Source organism: Mesocricetus auratus, unplaced genomic scaffold (genome assembly GCF_017639785.1).
Source record: "Mesocricetus auratus isolate SY011 unplaced genomic scaffold, BCM_Maur_2.0 Super-Scaffold_100030, whole genome shotgun sequence".
Classification (NCBI taxonomy): domain Eukaryota; kingdom Metazoa; phylum Chordata; class Mammalia; order Rodentia; family Cricetidae; genus Mesocricetus; species Mesocricetus auratus.
Window position 1 is genome coordinate 7777655 of NW_024429211.1, and position 23066 is coordinate 7800720.

The 23066-nt window shown below is 45.8% G+C and overlaps 1 protein-coding gene across 2 annotated transcripts in view; it reads right to left on the reverse strand.

Annotated features, from left to right (window-relative positions):
* Herc2 (HECT and RLD domain containing E3 ubiquitin protein ligase 2) overlaps positions 1–23066 on the reverse strand; it is a 183490-nt gene that overhangs the window by 150362 nt on the left and 10062 nt on the right. For both annotated transcript variants that reach the window (XM_040733327.1, XM_040733326.1), the window contains exons 3-9: positions 19492–19606; positions 15155–15292; positions 10500–10719; positions 9381–9481; positions 8471–8627; positions 5759–5869; positions 4880–5051 (exon numbers count right to left, since the gene is read on the reverse strand). In XM_040733327.1, coding sequence (XP_040589261.1) covers positions 4880–5051; positions 5759–5869; positions 8471–8627; positions 9381–9481; positions 10500–10719; positions 15155–15292; positions 19492–19606 — 1014 coding nt within the window. The remainder of the gene's footprint in view (positions 1–4879; positions 5052–5758; positions 5870–8470; positions 8628–9380; positions 9482–10499; positions 10720–15154; positions 15293–19491; positions 19607–23066) is intronic.

Below are 23066 nucleotides of genomic sequence, written 5' to 3' on the forward strand. Positions count from 1 at the left end.
CTCTGGCTCACCTGGACTACAGGCGTCTACCTACAGATGTGCACTCTGGCTCACCTGGACTACAGGCGCTACTCACAGATGTGCACTCTGGCTCACCTGGACTACAGGCGCTCTACAGATGTGCACTCTGGCTCACCTGGACTACAGGCGTCTACTCTACAGATGTGCACTCTGGCTCACCTGGACTACAGGCGTCTACAGATGTGCACTCTGGCTCACCTGGACTACAGGCGCTCTACAGATGTGCACTCTGGCTCACCTGGACTACAGGCGTCTCACAGATGTGCACTCTGGCTCACCCTGGACTACAGGCGTCTACTCTACAGATGTGCACTCTGGCTCACCTGGACTACAGGCGTCTACTCTACAGATGTGCACTCTGGCTCACCTGGACTACAGGCGTCTACTCTACAGATGTGCACTCTGGCTCACCTGGACTACAGGCGTCTACAGATGTGCACTCTGGCTCACCTGGACTACAGGCGTCTCACAGATGTGCACTCTGGCTCACCTGGACTACAGGCGTCTACAGATGTGCACTCTGGCTCACCTGGACTACAGGCGTCTACTCTACAGATGTGCACTCTGGCTCACCTGGACTACAGGCGTCTACTCTACAGATGTGCACTCTGGCTCACCTGGACTACAGGCGTCTACTCTACAGATGTGCACTCTGGCTCACCTGGACTACAGGCGTCTACTCTACAGATGTGCACTCTGGCTCACCTGGACTACAGGCGTCTACTCTACAGATGTGCACTCTGGCTCACCTGGACTACAGGCGCTCTACAGATGTGCACTCTGGCTCACCTGGACTACAGGCGTCTCACAGATGTGCACTCTGGCTCACCTGGACTACAGGCGTCTACCTACAGATGTGCACTCTGGCTCACCTGGACTACAGGCGTCTACTCTACAGATGTGCACTCTGGCTCACCTGGACTACAGGCGTCTACAGATGTGCACTCTGGCTCACCTGGACTACAGGCGTCTACAGATGTGCACTCTGGCTCACCTGGACTACAGGCGTCTACAGATGTGCACTCTGGCTCACCTGGACTACAGGCGTCTACAGATGTGCACTCTGGCTCACCTGGACTACAGGCGTCTACTCTACAGATGTGCACTCTGGCTCACCTGGACTACAGGCGTCTACTCTACAGATGTGCACTCTGGCTCACCTGGACTACAGGCGTCTACTCTACAGATGTGCACTCTGGCTCACCTGGACTACAGGCGTCACTCACAGATGTGCACTCTGGCTCACCTGGACTACAGGCGCTCTACAGATGTGCACTCTGGCTCACCTGGACTACAGGCGTCTCACAGATGTGCACTCTGGCTCACCTGGACTACAGGCGTCTACAGATGTGCACTCTGGCTCACCTGGACTACAGGCGTCCTACAGATGTGCACTCTGGCTCACCTGGACTACAGGCGTCTACAGATGTGCACTCTGGCTCACCTGGACTACAGGCGTCTACAGATGTGCACTCTGGCTCACCTGGACTACAGGCGTCTACTCTACAGATGTGCACTCTGGCTCACCTGGACTACAGGCGTCTCACAGATGTGCACTCTGGCTCACCTGGACTACAGGCGTCACTCACAGATGTGCACTCTGGCTCACCTGGACTACAGGCGTCTACTCTACAGATGTGCACTCTGGCTCACCTGGACTACAGGCGTCTACAGATGTGCACTCTGGCTCACCTGGACTACAGGCGTCTACTCTACAGATGTGCACTCTGGCTCACCTGGACTACAGGCGTCTACTCTACAGATGTGCACTCTGGCTCACCTGGACTACAGGCGTCTCTACAGATGTGCACTCTGGCTCACCTGGACTACAGGCGTCTACTCTACAGATGTGCACTCTGGCTCACCTGGACTACAGGCGTCTACTCTACAGATGTGCACTCTGGCTCACCTGGACTACAGGCGCTCTACAGATGTGCACTCTGGCTCACCTGGACTACAGGCGTCTCACAGATGTGCACTCTGGCTCACCTGGACTACAGGCGTCTCACAGATGTGCACTCTGGCTCACCTGGACTACAGGCGTCTACTCTACAGATGTGCACTCTGGCTCACCTGGACTACAGGCGTCACTCACAGATGTGCACTCTGGCTCACCTGGACTACAGGCGTCTCACAGATGTGCACTCTGGCTCACCTGGACTACAGGCGTCTACAGATGTGCACTCTGGCTCACCTGGACTACAGGCGTCTACTCTACAGATGTGCACTCTGGCTCACCTGGACTACAGGCGTCTCACAGATGTGCACTCTGGCTCACCTGGACTACAGGCGTCTACTCTACAGATGTGCACTCTGGCTCACCTGGACTACAGGCGTCTACTCTACAGATGTGCACTCTGGCTCACCTGGACTACAGGCGTCTACTCTACAGATGTGCACTCTGGCTCACCTGGACTACAGGCGCTCTACAGATGTGCACTCTGGCTCACCTGGACTACAGGCGTCTACAGATGTGCACTCTGGCTCACCTGGACTACAGGCGTCTACAGATGTGCACTCTGGCTCACCTGGACTACAGGCGCTCTACAGATGTGCACTCTGGCTCACCTGGACTACAGGCGTCTACTCTACAGATGTGCACTCTGGCTCACCTGGACTACAGGCGTCACTCTACAGATGTGCACTCTGGCTCACCTGGACTACAGGCGTCACTCTACAGATGTGCACTCTGGCTCACCTGGACTACAGGCGTCACTCTACAGATGTGCACTCTGGCTCACCTGGACTACAGGCGTCTACTCTACAGATGTGCACTCTGGCTCACCTGGACTACAGGCGCTCTACAGATGTGCACTCTGGCTCACCTGGACTACAGGCGTCTACAGATGTGCACTCTGGCTCACCTGGACTACAGGCGTCTACAGATGTGCACTCTGGCTCACCTGGACTACAGGCGTCTCACAGATGTGCACTCTGGCTCACCTGGACTACAGGCGTCTACAGATGTGCACTCTGGCTCACCTGGACTACAGGCGTCTACTCTACAGATGTGCACTCTGGCTCACCTGGACTACAGGCGTCTACAGATGTGCACTCTGGCTCACCTGGACTACAGGCGTCTACTCTACAGATGTGCACTCTGGCTCACCTGGACTACAGGCGTCTCTACAGATGTGCACTCTGGCTCACCTGGACTACAGGCGTCTACAGATGTGCACTCTGGCTCACCTGGACTACAGGCGTCTACTCTACAGATGTGCACTCTGGCTCACCTGGACTACAGGCGTCTACTCTACAGATGTGCACTCTGGCTCACCTGGACTACAGGCGCTCTCACAGATGTGCACTCTGGCTCACCTGGACTACAGGCGTCACTCTACAGATGTGCACTCTGGCTCACCTGGACTACAGGCGCTCTCTACAGATGTGCACTCTGGCTCACCTGGACTACAGGCGTCTACAGATGTGCACTCTGGCTCACCTGGACTACAGGCGTCTACAGATGTGCACTCTGGCTCACCTGGACTACAGGCGTCTACTCTACAGATGTGCACTCTGGCTCACCTGGACTACAGGCGTCTACAGATGTGCACTCTGGCTCACCTGGACTACAGGCGTCACTCTACAGATGTGCACTCTGGCTCACCTGGACTACAGGCGTCTACTCTACAGATGTGCACTCTGGCTCACCTGGACTACAGGCGTCTCACAGATGTGCACTCTGGCTCACCTGGACTACAGGCGTCTACTCTACAGATGTGCACTCTGGCTCACCTGGACTACAGGCGCTACTCTACAGATGTGCACTCTGGCTCACCTGGACTACAGGCGTCTACAGATGTGCACTCTGGCTCACCTGGACTACAGGCGTCTACAGATGTGCACTCTGGCTCACCTGGACTACAGGCGTCTACAGATGTGCACTCTGGCTCACCTGGACTACAGGCGCTCTACAGATGTGCACTCTGGCTCACCTGGACTACAGGCGTCTCACAGATGTGCACTCTGGCTCACCTGGACTACAGGCGTCACAGATGTGCACTCTGACCTGACTACAGGCTCACAGATGTGCACTCTGGCTCACCTGGACTACAGGCGTCTACCTACAGATGTGCACTCTGGCTCACCTGGACTACAGGCGTCTACTCTACAGATGTGCACTCTGGCTCACCTGGACTACAGGCGTCTCACAGATGTGCACTCTGGCTCACCTGGACTACAGGCGTCTACAGATGTGCACTCTGGCTCACCTGGACTACAGGTGCACTCTGGCTCACCTGGACTACAGGCGTCTACAGATGTGCACTCTGGCTCACCTGGACTACAGGCGTCTGCAGATGTGCACTCTGGCTCACCTGGACTACAGGCGTCACAGATGTGCACTCTGGCTCACCTGGACTACAGGCGTCTACTCTACAGATGTGCACTCTGGCTCACCTGGACTACAGGCGTCTACAGATGTGCACTCTGGCTCACCTGGACTACAGGCACTCTACAGATGTGCACTCTGGCTCACCTGGACTACAGGCGTCTACTCTACAGATGTGCACTCTGGCTCACCTGGACTACAGGCGCTCCTACAGATGTGCACTCTGGCTCACCTGGACTACAGGCGTCTACTCTACAGATGTGCACTCTGGCTCACCTGGACTACAGGCGTCTACTCTACAGATGTGCACTCTGGCTCACCTGGACTACAGGCGTCTACCTGCAGATGTGCACTCTGGCTCACCTGGACTACAGGCGTCTACTCTACAGATGTGCACTCTGGCTCACCTGGACTACAGGCGTCTACTCTACAGATGTGCACTCTGGCTCACCTGGACTATAACTAGTTCTTCAACACTGTCAGAATAAGAAAGGGTCGTCTCAACTCATAACCCCAGGCGATACTCACGTGCATGTCCCCTTCTGCATGGGGCATGTCCTTACTACAGAGGATGCTCTGGAACCTCTGCAGCAGAGGCAGAAGAGGGGCACTGGTGCCCTGCGCAGACCGCTCATTATCAGTCTCCTGGGCCCCACTGTCCCACAGTTGAAGCAACAACAGGATGGCAGACAACATTTGACTGAAAAGGAAGGATATTTACTTTCTAATAAAAACAAGTCAGTGTTTGTTATGCCACATAAAAACTAAACAAATAAGCCAGGCAGTGGTGGCACAGGCCTTTAATCCCAGCACTTGGGAGGCAGAGGCAGGCGGATCTCTGTGAGTTCGAGGCTGAGCTGGACTGACAGCCTCGAAAACAATACAGAGAAACCCTGTCTCGTAAAAACCAAAAAAAAAAAAAAAAAAAAAAAAAACCTAAACAAATAATTAGAATTATAGGAGGACAATGATATGAGAAGATGCTAAAATAATGTCATGGAAATAATTCTTGGCAATTAAATCACTGAATCAATGGCAAGAATTTAACAAAAGATATTTGCCATCTATTAATATGAAGCATAAAATAGCTAAGACATTCAAGTAGTGCTTTCTACATGAAACTTCTATCTTAAATCAACAAAGTAAGAACAGCTATTTCAGAAAAGCTAAATAAACAAGTGCTTAGGGGAAACCATCTTATAAAGAAGTCCTAGATGACTAGACCAATTAGCCTAAAAAGAAATAAGGACAACAAGACTAGCATAAGAATAAACACAGGGTCCTGGGCTAAAATTCTAGCTACAAAACACCACAATTTGCTATAGCCACAAACAAGTGAAATTCCACAACACAGCAGGTGTACAGACACAAAACCACTTCCTGAGGTGACAAGAGCCTCATACTCACCTAAGAGTTCCCCTCTGGACAGCCAACTCCAGCAGGATGGCCAAAGCCAAGTGCTGGTCCTGTAGAGGAACTCCTCCTGGCCCCTTAGTCCCTGGTGTTCCATGAACATCCCTGAAATGAAAGCAACAGGAAGGCTAGGCAACATCAGAGAAAGCAGCAAACTTAAAATCACGCCAGCAGGCTGATTATATTCATCTCCCGCGTAAAAAGGCAAGCACATATACATACACATACACAAACACACATACATGAAGAGGGGAAAGAGAAAGGGAGGGAAAGGGGGGAGGGAGGAAAAGCTCTTTATTGGGGAGGGGAGGATGCTTCTTCTAGTGTGTGGGATCAAATCTTGAGCCTTGGCCACACTGGCATTGAGCTCTATCGCTGAGCTCTACTTCCCAGCCACTGAAGGCGTATTTTTTTAAAAAGACAAACCCTATGTTTCTAAAGCATAAAATAAGTTTTGCCATTACACAAAATGAGTAGAAAGGTCTTTAACGAAGCTGGGCTATAGCTCAGTTAGTAGAGTCCTTTTCACTAGCATGCACAAGGCCCTGAATTCCATCCCCAGCACTGCATAACTGGACAGGATTACACACTTACAATCCTAGCACTTGAGGTGGTGGAGGCAAACGGTCACCCCTAGCTACATAGCAGTTTGAGGCCAGCCTGCATGAGGGTCTGTCTCAAGGGAAGGAGGGAGAAAGGAAGGGAGGAAGTCATTGGGGGGGGGCTTTTTCCAATTTGAAAAAAATGTAGTAGTATCAACTTCTCCATACATAATTGGAGAATTAATTTTTAAAGTTACCAGAGGATCTAAAGGCACATGTCTATGCATATTTGTACTTAACATCAAACAAATATTTGAACTTTGTTACTCAATAATAAGTAACAAATTTCCTGAGCCTAAAATTGGAAAGGGAAGACTATAACTGACAGTGGATTAAAAAGTTAATGTCAAGGGTATTTTCAGGGTTTTAGCTTTAAAACTCTACAGCAAAGCCTTCAGCAGCACACCTAGGAGAGACTCGGGGCTCGTGTGCAAGAGACCAAAGGCACCCCTGGTGATTGCAGGAATAAATGGTGATGCCTTCTGCTGAGGAGACGAGAGCACACTAACTTTCCTTCTATGTATGTGTCTTTGAACTTAATTTTGTATCCTTTTCCTTACATTAAAAATGTAACTAATTCATATTCAATCCAGGAGCAGAAACGTACACCTAAAGTCTTAGCTACCAAGGAGTTGAGGGTCACCTGAGTTCGGGAACTCTGGATTACAGTACCCTATGCCAACTGGATGTCCACACTAAGTTCAAAATAGCAACCTCCTAGGAACAGGGAACCACCAAGGAATCTAGGACTACCAGCTCGTCTAAGGACGGGTACAATTGTCAGCTCAAGTCAGAAATGGGACAAGTCAAAACTCCCATTCTAATCAAAGTCATATACAAATTTTTTTTAAAGTATAGCTATATACTACAGTTTGGATCATAAATGTCTACCAAATACCCATGTACTCTCTGGTGAGTTCCAAATCCATGGCACTATGGAGAAGTTCTAGAACATGTATAGGCAGAGCCTAATACAAAAGTTAGTCGTTGCTGGTACACTCTTGAAGGGAATACTACAGCCCTGATATCTCCTCTAGCTCTCTTTGCCTATCAGCTGCCATGAATGGAACAGGCTCCTCCTGTGCCAAAGCAACAGGGTCAAGAAACCATAGACTGAAGTCTCTGAAACCCTCAGCCAAAACCTTCCCTCCTTCCAGCTGGTTGCTGATGATTTTGTTACAATCGTAAACTGACAAACAGGTTTATACATTTCTTTTCTGCAGTGAGAAGGAACATGTCCACTCGTTCATGCTCAGCAACTACTCTAGTACTGAGCTACAAGCCCAGAAAACTTTGTTTGAGTAACTGTGTACTCATATATTATCTACCAAGGCCTCCAGGCAAGCACCATCAATCCCTCAAAACAGTGTCTCTTCATTAATACCAAGAGGCGCACAAGAAGTGCTCAAAAAATCTGATATTTTCCGTCCCACTCAGTGTGATAGCTTCTTGGGTCAAGTCACAACAATCACAAATTAAGTCATCTAAAAAGCTGAGAATGGCCGGACAGTAGTGGCACATGCCTTTAGTCCCAGCACTTGGGACACAGAGGCAGATGGAACTCTGTGAGTTCAAGGCCAGACTGGCAAGGACAGCCAGGATAACTACACAGAGAAACTCTGTCTCGAAAAACAAAAACAAAAATAAAAAAAGCTGAGAAGAGGCCAGAGAGCTGGCTCAGCAGGTAAAAAAGCACTTACTGCCACAACTGATTTACCTGAGTTCCATCCCCAGGACACATATGTTTACTGTGACTCAAGTCACAGTACACCCGCACACACACACACACACACACACACACACACACACACACACACACACTAAATAAATAAAATGTACAAAAACTATTTTAAAGCTTGGCATGGTGGTGCACGCCTTTAATTCCAGCACTCGGGAAGCAGAGGCAGGCGGCTCTCTGTGAGTTCAAGGCCAGCCTGGTCTACAAAGCTAGTTCCAGGACAGCCAGGACTGTTAAACAGAGAGCCTGTCTCAAAATAAACAAAAAAATTCAATGTGAATAGCAAGAACCTGAAAGTATGCTGAACACAGTAGCAAAAGCACTCCGGAGCTACGCCACGGGAAAGCAAGAAAAGTGCAAACTCACCCAGTCACAACAGACCTGAGGAACCTCGTGGCTCTCTCTACCACCTCCAGCCACACAGATGATACCGTGCTCTCGTCAAACAGAGAGGCCTCAGGAAGAGCTCGAAGGGCATCCAGGGACTCCTGCAAGAGCTCACTGCAGAGATCCGCATCCTCACCTGAGCAACATACAGGGAGGCATTGCTGACGAGCAGCGTTCCAGTCACTCCCACTGCGCCCTCAACCCCTCAAGTGAAAAGATGTTCACGAAATTCCTCATCCAATAGGTCAAACTCTAACAAAGCTGTGGAAACTCCATTCCGCCTTTGCTATCTCGCACAGGAGCAGTATATGTGAGACATACTGACTATCTCTTGTGCGCGTGCGTGCGTGCGTACGTGCGTGTGTGCGTGTGCCCCTCCTTGAGAAGGACACTTGTTTATATACATCTTACACACAGACACTGGAGGTAATCTCAGCAGGTTATACTCTGGCAGCACCTTCTCACATGACACTGAGTGCAGTTTTGTGATATCATGGATCAAAAGACTTCACATTTCAGAGCATTTTCAGACTGTGTATTTTCAGATTATGGATGTCCAACTGAAAACTTCTTACTAAGGCATTCCATAGTGAAGGAGAAGAGGTGGGTGGGCACTGTCTTAAAAACACACACCTAAAAATTCAGAGACCCAGTAGCATCTGATCGTAAAAAAAAAAAAAAAAAAAAAAAAGGACTTAAGGTAAAGAGAATGAAGACATTAAGACATTTACAAAGATTAAATGACTCTGAAAAACACCCCTGACATGGCCTCGGGGACCTGGTAGTCTAGCTGGTATGTGGCCAACAAGGAACTTGCTGTGGCAGAATTGCTCAGGGAACTCAAAACACCTATCTATGAGTGAAACAGAATGGCACGCTACACACATACCTGAACGCCAGGCCCTTCGTAAGAAGGCAAAGGCAAAGGAGAGCGCTGCTCGGGACCCAACTCTGGCGAGTCCTTCTACACCTCTGCCTGTGGGACGGGAACTGCAGATAACACAAAAGATACAAACTGGTCACTCAGAGGGACATGAAAGTAATGAAACAAGAATGTAGGCCAGGCTGTAACCTATGGTCTTCTTCAGCTACCAGGATCCTTGGTGCGTTTTAGTTTCAATTTTTTAAACTTTGTATAAAATATCCTTTGTAAAGGAAAAGTTTCTTTGTAAGAGCATGAATACTGCAGGGAGGCTGTGTGCACATCTGTGAGCATGAATACTGCAGGGAGGCTGTGTGCACATCTGTGAGCATGAATACTGCAGGGAGGCTGTGTGCATTTAGAGTAACATGAAAAGTTACTCTAACTATGATAACATGGCTTCAAACAGATATAACAGGGGAGGGGAGGAGAAGGGAGGTGAGAAGACGGAGAGAGAAATGAGAAGAAAGGAGTAGAAATGAGGGAGGGGAGGGAAGCAAATGAAGCCACAGCTAACCCTTGTCTGAAGATGCACTCGTGAGGGTCCTACACTTCCTGCTGCATCTCCTACACAATCCCGTGTGCACTCTCGGCAGTGAAAGCCACTGTCACAGCATATAAAATATGAGTTACCCTGGCACTCTGCTCTCAGGTGAACAAGAATTCTCTGTTACACTGAGGAAAAACTACAATTTTACATGAGCCTCAAATATTCTAGTAGTTATTAGTTAATACATGGGGGAAATTTATTGATGCGGTCACAAATATCCACAAATTAAAAAACGTATGTCTGAAAGCACCTTTAGTAGTAAAGAAACTGTCTTAAACAAAAGAGCCAGAGGGCTGGACGGATGGCTCAGCGGTTAAGAGCACTGGCTACTCTTCCAGAGGACCCGGGTTCAAATCCAGCACCCACATGGCAGCTCAAAACTGTCTATGATGCGATCTGATGCCCTCATCTGGTCTGCAGGCATGCGTGCAGACAGAGCAGTGTATACACAACGAGTAAATAAATCTGTATTAAACAAACAAAAGCGGCGGAACTTCCAGGGAGACGCCAACAGGCCTCTTGCCCTTTGGCATTACCTTTTCTTCTCCGCGGGAGGCACAGCAGTGCTGCTGCTTTTCCACTTGACTTTGACGTTGTCCTGGAAAACGCTTCTGCTCAAGGCAATGAAGTAGCGCTCTAGGATCACCAGCCTCTGCTTCAGCCTCACGGCTGAGAGGGTAGTGGTAGCTGACTGCACGGCCAGGGCCTGCTGCTCTTTAACCAGCACAGAAAGACACTCCTTCAGTTCATTCACATCTGAAGCACAAGACGGGAAAACACTCTAACTTGTCAGTGTCCTGGGCATGGTTGGCAGTAATGATGAGCAATTCCCAATGACAGTAGAAACACCTACGTAAACAATCTGCCCAAAGCATTCAACGCGGTGTACGTATTAGCTGGTAGTGCTCTATGTCCACATAGGAAACTCAGGCATGGAGGGCTTACGTAACTTGACTAAAACCACACAGAGGAGTAGAGCACAAGACGTGGATGGCTTCTGGCCTCCTTCACACACTACTTCTCTGTAATTACCATGTAAAAGTTGCCAACACAAAACTAAAGGGCTGTACAACACTTGCTCAGCATGCAGAAGGCCCTGCGCTCAATGCTTAGCCACAAAGGCATGAATAAACAAATCCTCAAAACTCTAAAGTCAAACTTCTCAGCAGCCCACTTTCTAGGGGGGAAAAAAACCTCTAGCAACTTTGCTATACAACTAAGGTCAAAATAAAAATACAGTTGACTTAGAGTGTGAGTGTGTGTGTGTGAGAGTGAGTGTGTGTGAGAGTGAGTGTGAGTGTGTGGGTGTGTGGGTGTGAGAGTGAGTGTGTGAGTGTGTGTGACTGTGTGTGTGCGCACGCGTGTGCTTCTGTATAGGCAAGTCCACATGCGTGTGGAAGCCAGAGGACAACTTCGGATGTCATTCTTCATGTACTATCTATCTGATTTTTGAGACAAGGTTTCTCACTGGCCTGGAGCATACCAAGTACACTAGGTTGTCAGCAAGCCCCAGGGATCTGCCTGTCTCCACCTCCTCCATGCTAGGATTGTAAGTGAGAACCACCACACCCCATTTGTTTTACAAGTGTGCTGCACATAGGTCTCCCCAAACCCAAAAGCAGTGTTACAATAAAATTACTCTTTATGAATAACTAATGAAAGCAATACATTTATGGAACTATATTATTGGAAGATAAAGTAGTAGGATTGTATAAGTGTTTAAGGTATTATCTCTAGTATATGTTTGAATTTTTTCACAAAAGTGGGGTCTTGTTTTGTTTTTTTTCAAGTAGCTACAAGACAATCATATGAATAAAATAAGCTAAAAAAAAATTCTGGCCTAGCAACAAGTTCCCTAAGATTATGAAAAACTTGCAGCTGTAAATTAAGTTACCTCAACACCGCCATGCTGACACTGCTCCTGTGTTTAACAGTCATCAGCCTTCAAGACCCTGACAATCACAAAGTCACAACCAACCTCCCTTAAACGGAAGAGACCAGTTTTCTAGGCACCCATTACTTGAGCAAGCTTTCCATGCACAGTGAAGTTCTTAGAAAGCATTAGAGATTACATGTCACCACTTCCCAAAGCTCAACTTCATTCCTGGTGAACAGGCACTGTGGCAAGATGGCTGACCTACATGCTGACAAGCTAAAACTGAGATGCCTAAGAGATGATAGTCATGGGAAACAAGATGAGCAACACCCTCAATCCCATATTGGTATCAGACAGGAAAACAGAACGTTTTCCAGGGAAGGAGCATCCCAGACTCCTCAGGACCTCCTGTTCAAGCCAGTCTGCAGAAGAAACACTCTTCACTATACCTTTATACAGAGCATCCTCACAGAGACATACCCCAGATGAACTCCTTCTGGAAATCCGAAAAGGCTAGTAAAACGCTTTACATCTACTGAAAAGTCAGTTTCCACCTTGTATTTCTGATTTAGATTTTCATTGGCAAGTATCTATTGTACATAGTGATGGGTTTCACAGACATGTTCATACATTATTCATATACTTTGGCTATATCCATTTTCACCTTCCCTCCTTCTCTCTTTCTCTTCCCATTATTCCTATTCTATTTTCATCCTACATACATGATTTTATATATCTACACAAAATGACAGAAAACATACGACATTTATCTTTTTGAATCTCACTTAATTTGATGATCTCCAGTTGCATCCATTTGCCTGCAAATGACATAATTTTATTCTTGCTGTTGCTTGATTTTTGAGACAGGGTTTCTCTATGTAGTTCTGTCCTGGCTGTCTTGGAACTCGATGTGTAGACCAGGCTGACCTTAAACTCAGGGATACACCTGCCTCTGCCTCCCAAGTTCAGGGATTAATGGCATGTGTTATCACAATTTTATTCTTCTTCATGTCTGAATAAAACCTCTATCATATACACCACACACACACACACACACACACACACACACACACACACACACACACACACACCAGATTTTACCAAGGCAGATTCAACAACTTGAGTATTGTGAATATTACTGTAATGAACACTGATATGCAAGTATCTATGCTGTGTTGATTTTGAGTCCTTCATGTATATATCCAGCAGTAGTTTAGCTAGGTCACATGGTATGTCTACTTTTGTTTTTTGGGGGGAACCTCTATGCTGATTTCCATAGTGGCTAAATTACAGTACCATCAGCAGTGTATAAGGGCTCCTTTATTCTCAGCAGCATTTGTCATTTGTTTTTTAATGATATACATTCTGTCTGGGGGTGAGATGAAATCTCAGTGTTTTAATATATTTCCCTTCTGTCAGTTTGAAAACAAAAAACCCTAAAAGTTCATGTACCTGATTACTGAGTTTTAAAAATACGCGAAGTAAAACCTGAAGAACTAAAAGAAGAGTCCACAATGAACACTAAAGGTTTCAGTACTTCTAGTAAGAGAAGAAAAGTGTCAGACTTTGATTTATTTCTCTCTAACAACAAAAGAAACAAAAGAAAAAAAAAAACCAAATGTCTGAATGACACTAATATGTGCCAGACAAAAGTTTCAGTATATCTAGTCTGCTGTTCTTACAAAATCAGTGAGCTAGGAACTAGTATTTACTACACGTAAAACTTAAACTATACTTACACGTTTTTATGAATGTGTACAAGGAAAAAACAAGTGTAAATGTCAACACCAAACTGATACGAGGAATGAATCCTCAAATGAAACTATAACTGTGGTAGACAGACACATCTTTATAATCTATGAATTTTCACAACAAAGTTTCATATATTCTTTGTGAACTGAAACCTTTGTGGTGTATAAGAATATAGCTCAATGATATACCATGTGACTAGCTTACACAAAACCTGGAATCTTTTTAAAAATTAAATTAAACACAATAAAGGAAGACCAAAGAAGAAAAGTGTAAGTTTTACTTGCTTGGATAAAAAGAATTGGGTGAATTTATCACCATCTACATGTGATATCACTTTAAAAAAAAAAAACCATGTATTTGTATTTTCGTGCACTTGAATATTTCTCCAAAGAACAAAGAACATTTACAGATCAGTTGGCATATGAAAAGAAATGTTCAATGTCACTTAATCACAACAGTAACACGCCATTTCACGTGTGGCTATTATGCAGGGTGGATGTTATCAAGAGGAAAATAACAAGTGTTAGCAAGGACCTGGACAAAGTAGAACCCTTGTGGACTGCTGAGAGAGTGGAAAACACTGTAGCAATGCTTGAAAAAGTCAGTCAGCGTGTCCCCACACAATCCAGCCCACCTGGGAAAGCATGCGGAACCACAAGCAGCCACCTCAGGCGGAGACTGGACAACCACGCCCATGGCGGTAGAACTCATCTGCTCAGGCCCAACGACAATGAATCAGATCTCAAGGCTGGCAGGGGCGCTCGCAGGAGGGGCTGTCTCCAGACTAGGGCCCAGAAGCTTGCCATTTAATACATTTACTGTTTTTCACACGTAGAATTGTGCCTTCCGTATTTTTTCTACAGCGTACTTTTTTCTAGTTTCATTTGTTTGTTTCTGACTCTACTGACTAGTTGGAAACTCATATAAAATAAGCTTCCTAGATTAAAGTTATTTTAAATAAAGGTTATTATTATGAGAAAAACAATAGGGAAAAGTACTCCAAGGGTCCACTAACTGAAGCACATATAACCAAAATATGCACACAAACAAACTGTGAAATATTATTTAACATTTAAAACGCCACAGCACGCACTTGGGAGGTAGAGGCAGGCTCTGAGCTCAAGGCTAGCCTAATCTACAGAGTGAATTCCCGGACAGCCAAGGCTACACAGAGAAACCCTGTCTTGAAAAACCAAAAGGGCCACATCAAGGATAAACCTAAATATATACTAAGCAAAATAAGCTAGATAATAGGAATAAACACTGTATGAGTCCTTTTATGTGTGGTGCTTTTGAAGAATGAAGAGCAAAGATGACTGTAGTTGCCTGGAGGGCTGGGAGTAGTGTTTAATGGATATGGGTGGTAGTAATTTTGTACCAGAGTATGAGCACATTTAATGAACTACATGCTTAAAAAAATGGCTATAATGGTTATATTTTACATCAGATATATTTCACTATTATACTTTATAGCACACATATTTTACTGTAATACAGGTTTTAATTTTAGAAAATTCCACTAACAAACAAATCTTGATCCACCACTGTCAGAAAGTGTAATACCTGGCTGCTTGCCCCACACCCAGCTCTCCAGAATTGATTTGGCTCTACACACGGGCGGGGCCGTCTCTTCTTCCTCCTTCTTCTCTTTCTCATTAAGGTCCTCTTTCTTGGTTCCACTCTGAGTATCAGCACCATCATCTGGAGAATTAGAAACGCTTTAGTCCATAATTGCTACTCAGCATGCAACAGTCAAGTTGGGCATGGTAGCTCATGCCCCTTCCCCTGGCATACAAATTCAAGACCATCTTGGGCCACACAGTAAGTTCCTGGCCAGCCTGGGCTTCAGACTCAAAATAAGGATAGGAGGGAGGGAGGGAAGGAGAGAAGGAAGGGGGAGGGGGAGCATCTCTCATCAATCTCCACAATTCTCTTCCCAAACATGGCAGTTACAGCACATATCAGTAACTCAATGTTTTAGATGTTTTTTAAAAAATCGTGTTAATTTGAACTGAAAAAGACTCAGCGTAGTTAAATTAATAATGAATAAATACAGCATAAGGGATTTGTCAAATTCTTTAAAGAATGGGTTTTTTAAAATATTTCTCAATGTCCTACTTGATTTCACAATGTTTTTAGTATTTATCTATTTGGACCTCACATTAATTGCTTTAATCTGATGACTCAAAATTGCTGGACAACCAAGGACAATCTTGTCTGACTGTACAATGCTCTCCTCTACTGCCAGCTGAGAACCACTGCTATACAAGCATGGCAAGATGGCTCAGTGGAAGCCTAGCAATCTGAGTTCAATCCCCCAAACCCATACATGCCACTGCACATACACACGCATACAACAAACACATTTTAAGGACCACTGCCACTGAAGTATAATTCAGGAGCATCGAGACACAGAAGAAAAGTTGAAAACTACCACCTCAAGCCACTGTAAAGTCTCAGACAGCAATAAGTGCTTACATGTAACCCTTTACATGGCTGTGAAGAGAAGATGGAAAGAATCTTTTTTTTTTTTTTTTTTTTTTGGTTTTTCGAGACAGGGTTAAGATGGAAAGAATCTTAACACTGAAATGTCAACAAGTCCTGTCATAAAAGGATAAAATGAAAATAATCGTATAAATTACACGCATATATATACACACATACATATATATTCTATATTATCGTGTGTGTGTGTTTGTGTGTATCTGTGTGTTTCACACCAACAAATTCTCTAATTCTCTGTTGACACCATCTCTATGTCTAGCAAGCAGTAACCAGCTAAACTTAGACTAGGACAAAGAGGCTAAGGGCTCTCTCTACCCCTACTTCAGACGCCAGTCACAAGCAGGAGGTTCTTGCTCAACTTCTGTCTGGCTTGACTGTGAGTAGTAGGCTCCCATGACTCTCTCCTGAATGACGAATACGGCTTGGCCGTTTGCAGTCATCCCAAGTTATAAACACCATGGCTATCCCAGAGTAACCCTGCTTCATCTACCAAACCAAAACACACAAAACCACTAGAGTGGTACATGGAGGTTTTATAACTAGACCTTGGCTCCCAGGAAACACCTAATTCTTTGACAGGTTCTTAAGATAAGCAAGTACATTCTAGCCATAATGAAGTCTCTTTTCTCTGACCATAAATGCATCACTCTTTTTGACTCTAACTGTGGGATCCAACTGGACTTGCTGCCACCGAGGACTACAAAAAACTGTGCTCTGTACAATTCTACATCTGCCTGCCTCCCACTCTTCCTGTTCATGGTAACTTGGGGGTCTCTCCTCAGATATTAGCAGTGGATTTTTCCGGAACAAACAGCAAATAGCAAAAGAGAACAAACTAAATAAGCAAAAGAAGCTCACATTCTACTTCCATAAACATAAGTTACAAGCAGCAAAGCACTGCACTGGTGTCGAGAACAGGTCAGCGGATGAAGATCTGGAAGGTAAAGGGGCAACGCTGGGAGTTTGGACAGTGATAAAACTGTCACCACTTTATGGTGGTGGCTATCGGGAGGCACACATGTGCTACATTCATTGTATTAAAGACCAGATTACTTACTTCACTTCATAGGGATGGAAGTTTTGACAGTTAACAAGAAATAGACAAGAAGCATCCCCAAATACAGGTTTTACTCTCAGAAGCACAAATCAGAATAGCACAAGAGCAAGATAAAGTCCCTCAAGAGCATGATGAACACTGTAATAGTTAGCACTACCAGCTCACAGAAAAAGAAGCTCACTTCAGTGCCTACATACTCTCCTTTTCACGACTACAGGGATCAAAAGGTACACTAGACACAGAATACAAACTACCCAAACATGCAGTAAATTGAGAAATGCTGGGAAGAATACAGCTCAGTGGTAAAGCACATTACTAAGTAGTACATGTGCACACATATACATATACATATACATATGTATATATGTATATATATACATACAGATACACACACACACACACACACACACACACACACACACACACATACACACGCCCTTGTTACAGAGAAGAAAAAGGACAGGAGCTAGCATTCCAATACCACAGGAAAACGTAAGGGATATGAGCAGAACTCCAGATTGCTTGTCACCTCATCTGAGGACCAACTAACAACTTACTAAGGACTTTAAGACACTCCTGTCAGGTTAAGAGGAGGATGCATGTACAAACTACCCAAAGCCACCTTTGTTCAAACCACTGAGCCTAGAACCTAGACAGCTGCTAATGTCTCAATAGAGAAGGGCCTAAGAGGAGTAAACTGACCGATTGCAAAGAAAACAAAATTAACAGTCCAGCCAAATATTGTGGGCTAAACTCAAAATGTTGTTCTGTTAACATCTGCTGTACATCAAGCCTAACTTTTCCATACCCTCAATACTAAAAGGCCTTATTATTTAACACAACTTTTGTAGGCTGAGTACAACACAGTCTGGAGTGTCTGCCTAGCATGACCCAGGGTGTTTGCCTAGCATGCTTAAACCCCTAGGCTTGATACAAACAGTAAATTCTGCTGCGTATTTGTTCCTGTCAGCTTTGGCGCCAGCTAACCTGGGGCCCACATACAAGCAGAAACAAGACTCTACCTCACAAATCAAAATGGGCCGGGCAGTGGTGGTGCACACCTTTAATCCCAGCACTTGGGAGGCAGAGGCAGGCGGATCTCTGTGAGTTCGAGGCCAGGCTGGACCGACAGCCTCCAAAACAATACAGAGAAACCCTGTCTCGTAAAACCAAAAAAAAAAAAAAAAAAAAATCAAAATGGAAGGAGAGAACTGACTCCTGTAGTTACTCTCTGACCTCTTCATGCACACTTGCTTTCAAACATAACGCATACACACATCCTCCCTACACGCACTGATAAAGGAAAACGTTTTAATTAAAGAATCAGTATACAGGAAACACCTAAGGAAGTCAGGTGAGACACATCCATGGATAGCACAGTGATGAGATGCACAGGCTGAGCCAGACGGTGAGGAGATGGATTGGACCCACCCACTGTACACATCTCGGTGATTCTGTGCATACACGGAAATCTCCACTCAATTCAAGAAGCAGAGCTCACTTTAACGGATGATGGAACCAGAAACACAAGCTAGTAATACTTTTCCTCACACACTTTCTAACCAACACTACACCAGGTCATTCCACAAAGAGGAAAGTAGTAATATCTGCCTACTGAAACGATACTCATCGGCCTCTGCAGAGGGCCTCAGCTGAGGCTTCTTAGATGGACAAGCGGAGTAGGTGCTGGCATCCTTGTCCCTCTGCAGCGTGGTGCTGGTTTCAGTCACCCGGCACATCAAGAACAACACATGAGTCATGCTGAATTTTGATCACTACAGACTTCATCAGGATTACTATACCCTGACAGAAGCTTACAGAGGAATAACTGGCATCCAATCTCACAATAATCAACATCTATAGTTACAGGAAGATCTGCTTCAAATTTTAAAGGAGACGCTAGTCATGACTTCCTAAAAGCTACACACTAATTAATACAAACAAAAAATCTGAACAGCTTGAAACATTAACTAACCATCTTAGACAAAAACAACACCGGGAGAACCAAATCCAAAGATCAAGAAAGTGCTCCTGTTTCCTGGTACATTACAGAGTCCCTGTAAAATGCCATTTACACACAAACGAGTAAATGTAATTTTTAAAGAGGAAGGAGGAGACAGCTCAGCATGTGAAGGCATTACCGCTAGACCAGAGACCTGAGCTAAATTCACAGGATTCACATAAGAAAGAGAACCAAATCCCAAGTGTCCCCTGATGTGCACACACACACACACACACACACACACACACACACACACACACACTTTTTAAACGTTTACTCTACAATGAAACTACAGTAGAATTTACAAAATGAAAGAGCAGTCATTGAAGTTCTTACCTTTTCTAGAAGTGAGCTCTCGATTTTGGGTTACTTCTGCCCCAGTGTACACAATTTCTCCATCTTTAACCATTTCATTCCACAGACCACAGAGCCCATCTCTTGTGAATGCAAGCTGGCAAATACAAAAGAGACAAAGTGGCACAGAGATCCGCATGCATGTTTTCATCCAACTTCTTTATGTTTTTAAAATTTCACTAGTACTGTATCTACATCATTTCCATCCTTCTGCCCCTCCAACTCCTGTGTCCCTCTCAGACTTGTGACCTCTTCTTCTGTAATTATGATTGTTCCATACATGTATTATATATGATACATATCTATACACACTTACGTAAAATGTATTTTGTTCATGTGTCTAGGGCTGGCCTTGGGAGTGGATAGCCTATCGGAGGTTCATCACTAAAGAAAACGGATTCAGCAGACACTGACTGCCTACAGCTCTTGCTCTGGGGCGGGGCCTTGTAAAGTTTCCCCATCCACACTGGCATGTCAGCTGGTGCTGACATTGTGTAGAGTCTTGTTTAGGTGACCATACTGTTGCATCCCTGTCACATCGAGAAGACACTATCTCACAGGAGGTGTCCTGGTCCTCTGGCTCTTACAATCTTTCCATCCCCTCTTCCCTGATGCTTCTTGAGCCTTAGGTGAGGGTGCTATGTTGTTCCAACTAGAGCTTGGCACCCAGGGTTACTTCTCTGTAGTCTAGTCAGCTGTGAAATTCTGTAATTGCCTCTGTCTGTCACCTACAGAAAGAACTTGTTTGATAAGGGGTGAGAACTACACTTATCTGTAGATACAAGAATAGTATTTAGAATACAGTTAGAAATTATATCATTTTAGGAATAGGCTCACCTCCAGGCTCTACGACTTTTCCAGCCACAGGTAGTTGAGTAGGTCTACAGTCCTGGGCCTGAATGCCCTCCTAATGAGCTGGTTGTAAATCCCATTAGACAACTGGCAGTTACCCCAAAATAAAAGTGCAACTATTACACCACTGGGAATGTCTTAGTGCCAGTGACAGCTGTGTTTTGCAGGCTTCACAGTTGGATAAGACCACATCTCTACATTACACACATGTGCACTCTGGACACTGCGGGTGTGAGTGAGGACACCTCTACTATACACGCACTTCAAAAGACTTCTCTCAACCCAGGGTCAGCCCGTGTTCCCAGCACTCAGGAGGCAGGGCATAAGGTTCAACGCAGTTTGAGGCCATCACGACTTAGTGAGTCCCATTCCAGCCATGATTGTGATGAAACACTGACTCCAAAACAAAAACAAAAACAAGGAAGGAAGGAAGGAAGGAGAGGGAGGAAGGATGGAAGGGAGGGAGGAAGAAGGAAGGAAAGTAGGAGAGGGCGGGAGGGAGAGAGGTACAGACTTCCATTGCCCATTTTCGTTTTTCATATTCATTTTGTATGCATCAATGTCTGCATGTATACACGTGCACCAAGTGCAAACAGGGCCTACAGAGACCAGAAGGAGGTGCTGAACCCTGTGGAACTGGAGCTAGAGCCAGCTGCGAGTGAACACGCACGTGCTGGAACCCAAACGCAGCGAGTGCTCTTACCCCGGAGTCATTCTCTAGCCCACCTGGCCTCCTTCCTACAGGTCAGGCCATAAAAAACCAATCCTGCTCCTCGGCAGGCGCCATCCACCATGCTCATGAGGCGCCCACGTCCTTCAATAGCAGTTTCTTTAAAATGAATTAACAACAAAGGGATATCATGTACACCCTCATTCCTGAATTCTTCTTCACTTTTTTTTTATTTGTACAGGCATGATCTTACGTAAGTTTAAGGCTACCTCAAATGTGCTGGAGCCCACAGAGGCAGGAGAGGGCACAGGACCCCCTGGATCTGGAGTTCCAGACATTTTTGAGCCACTAGGTGGGTGCTGGGAACCCAATCCAGGTCCTCTGCAGGAGCAGAGAGTGTCTGACTGCGGAGCCAGCTCTTGGTCCTCAGTCAGTCTGCACTGACCTCCAGGTCTCCACAGTTCTCTCCCGCCTCATCCACACAAGTCAATATTCAGGTCTCACTTTCATAAAACTGTTCATGAGAAGCAATAAAAGGGGATAAAATGGTCCCCAAAACTCTGGTCCCCTGGGGTACCCTTTCAACTTGTGTTCTCTTCTGACAAATACAGACAGACCCAGAAATAAGATGGCGTGTCACGCCACTAGCTAGGTGCTACATGTTTTATAACAAATGTGAATGGATACCAAATGTGTTAAAGCTCCAAGTTCATTGCCTCCTAGTTAAGCAAAAGAAACATTATCTTTGGAGCCTACTTGATTAAGAGTGACTAAACACCGCACGAGATGTTCTCGAAGGGCCTAGGAGAAACAAGCAGAGGTCTGTGGAATGCCAAAAGGAAAAGGAAAAGAAAGAGCAGCTGCTGAGCCCAGGACATCAAGCCACAGCCACAAGGAGCTGACTGAAGGCAGGGTTCTGAGGCCCACGTGAGGGCAAGGACCAGTCAGTCCCCAGAGGACTGAGCTAGCTACACTGCAGCCAGACTCCTGAACCACTGAGACGTCAGAAGATAAGAAAACTGCTTCAAGTTGCTAAAGCTGTGTTTAGTGACTTGTTACACAATAAAAGAAAACTAATTTGGCATTCTTAGTTCCATAGACAAACTGCTTTTTCTCAGCACTGTGCTATAACTCTATTCACATTACTAGTGAGATAACTTAATTCAGAGCAAACCATCCACAGAGCTCCAGGGTTAGTTTCCATGAGGCCCCACTCAGGAAGAGGTAGTACTGTAGCAACACAGCAGTCTGTGAGTCATCCATGGTCTATAAACCCAGCGGTGGTAAAGTTACTTTGTTCTGTCACCAGTTCTCTATGTGTGATAAAGACATGTCTGTTGGCATCTCCCCAGTAAGAGCAAGGGGCAGAAGCCACATACATGGCAAGAAATCTTTTCTCGGAAGAAACTGACTTGCTGCACCCGCTGTGCAGCCTGTGTCCGAGAATGTGCGGAGGGTGTCGGGGATTGACAACACAGACACCATCCAACTGAAAGACCCCTACCCAGGACCCCCTAGGAAAAGAAAAGCAAGGCCAGGCCGTTGCCTAATGAAAAAACCAAGACCAGGTGCCTCGCCCAGCTGGCAGGATGTCAAACAGGATCTGTGGTCACCAGAGCAGTCATGGGACCCGGATAATAATTGCTGAAGCGTGCCAGGGTCTTTTATGTGGCAATACCAGGACACCTAGTCCTTGGCAACTACCCCTGCCCCCAGTTGTGTCTATGATCACCATAGTAGTCATGGGACCCGGATAATTGCTGAAGTGTGCTGGTGTCTTTCATGAGGTAATACCAGGAAACTTAGTCCGTGGGAACTACCCCTGCCCCCAAGATGACCCAATGAAATGCCTATTGCTATGCTGATACTTATGTAACCATTAAAACTCTATAATTATTGTACTCCCTACAAGCCCGGTATGCTCTGCACCTGAGTTGCAGTAGTATCCGCAGGCGCCTGTGTACTCAATAAATCACCTCTTGCATTTGCAGCCAGTGGTCTGGCCCCGGTTCTTGGGCAGAGGGTTCGGTTCAGT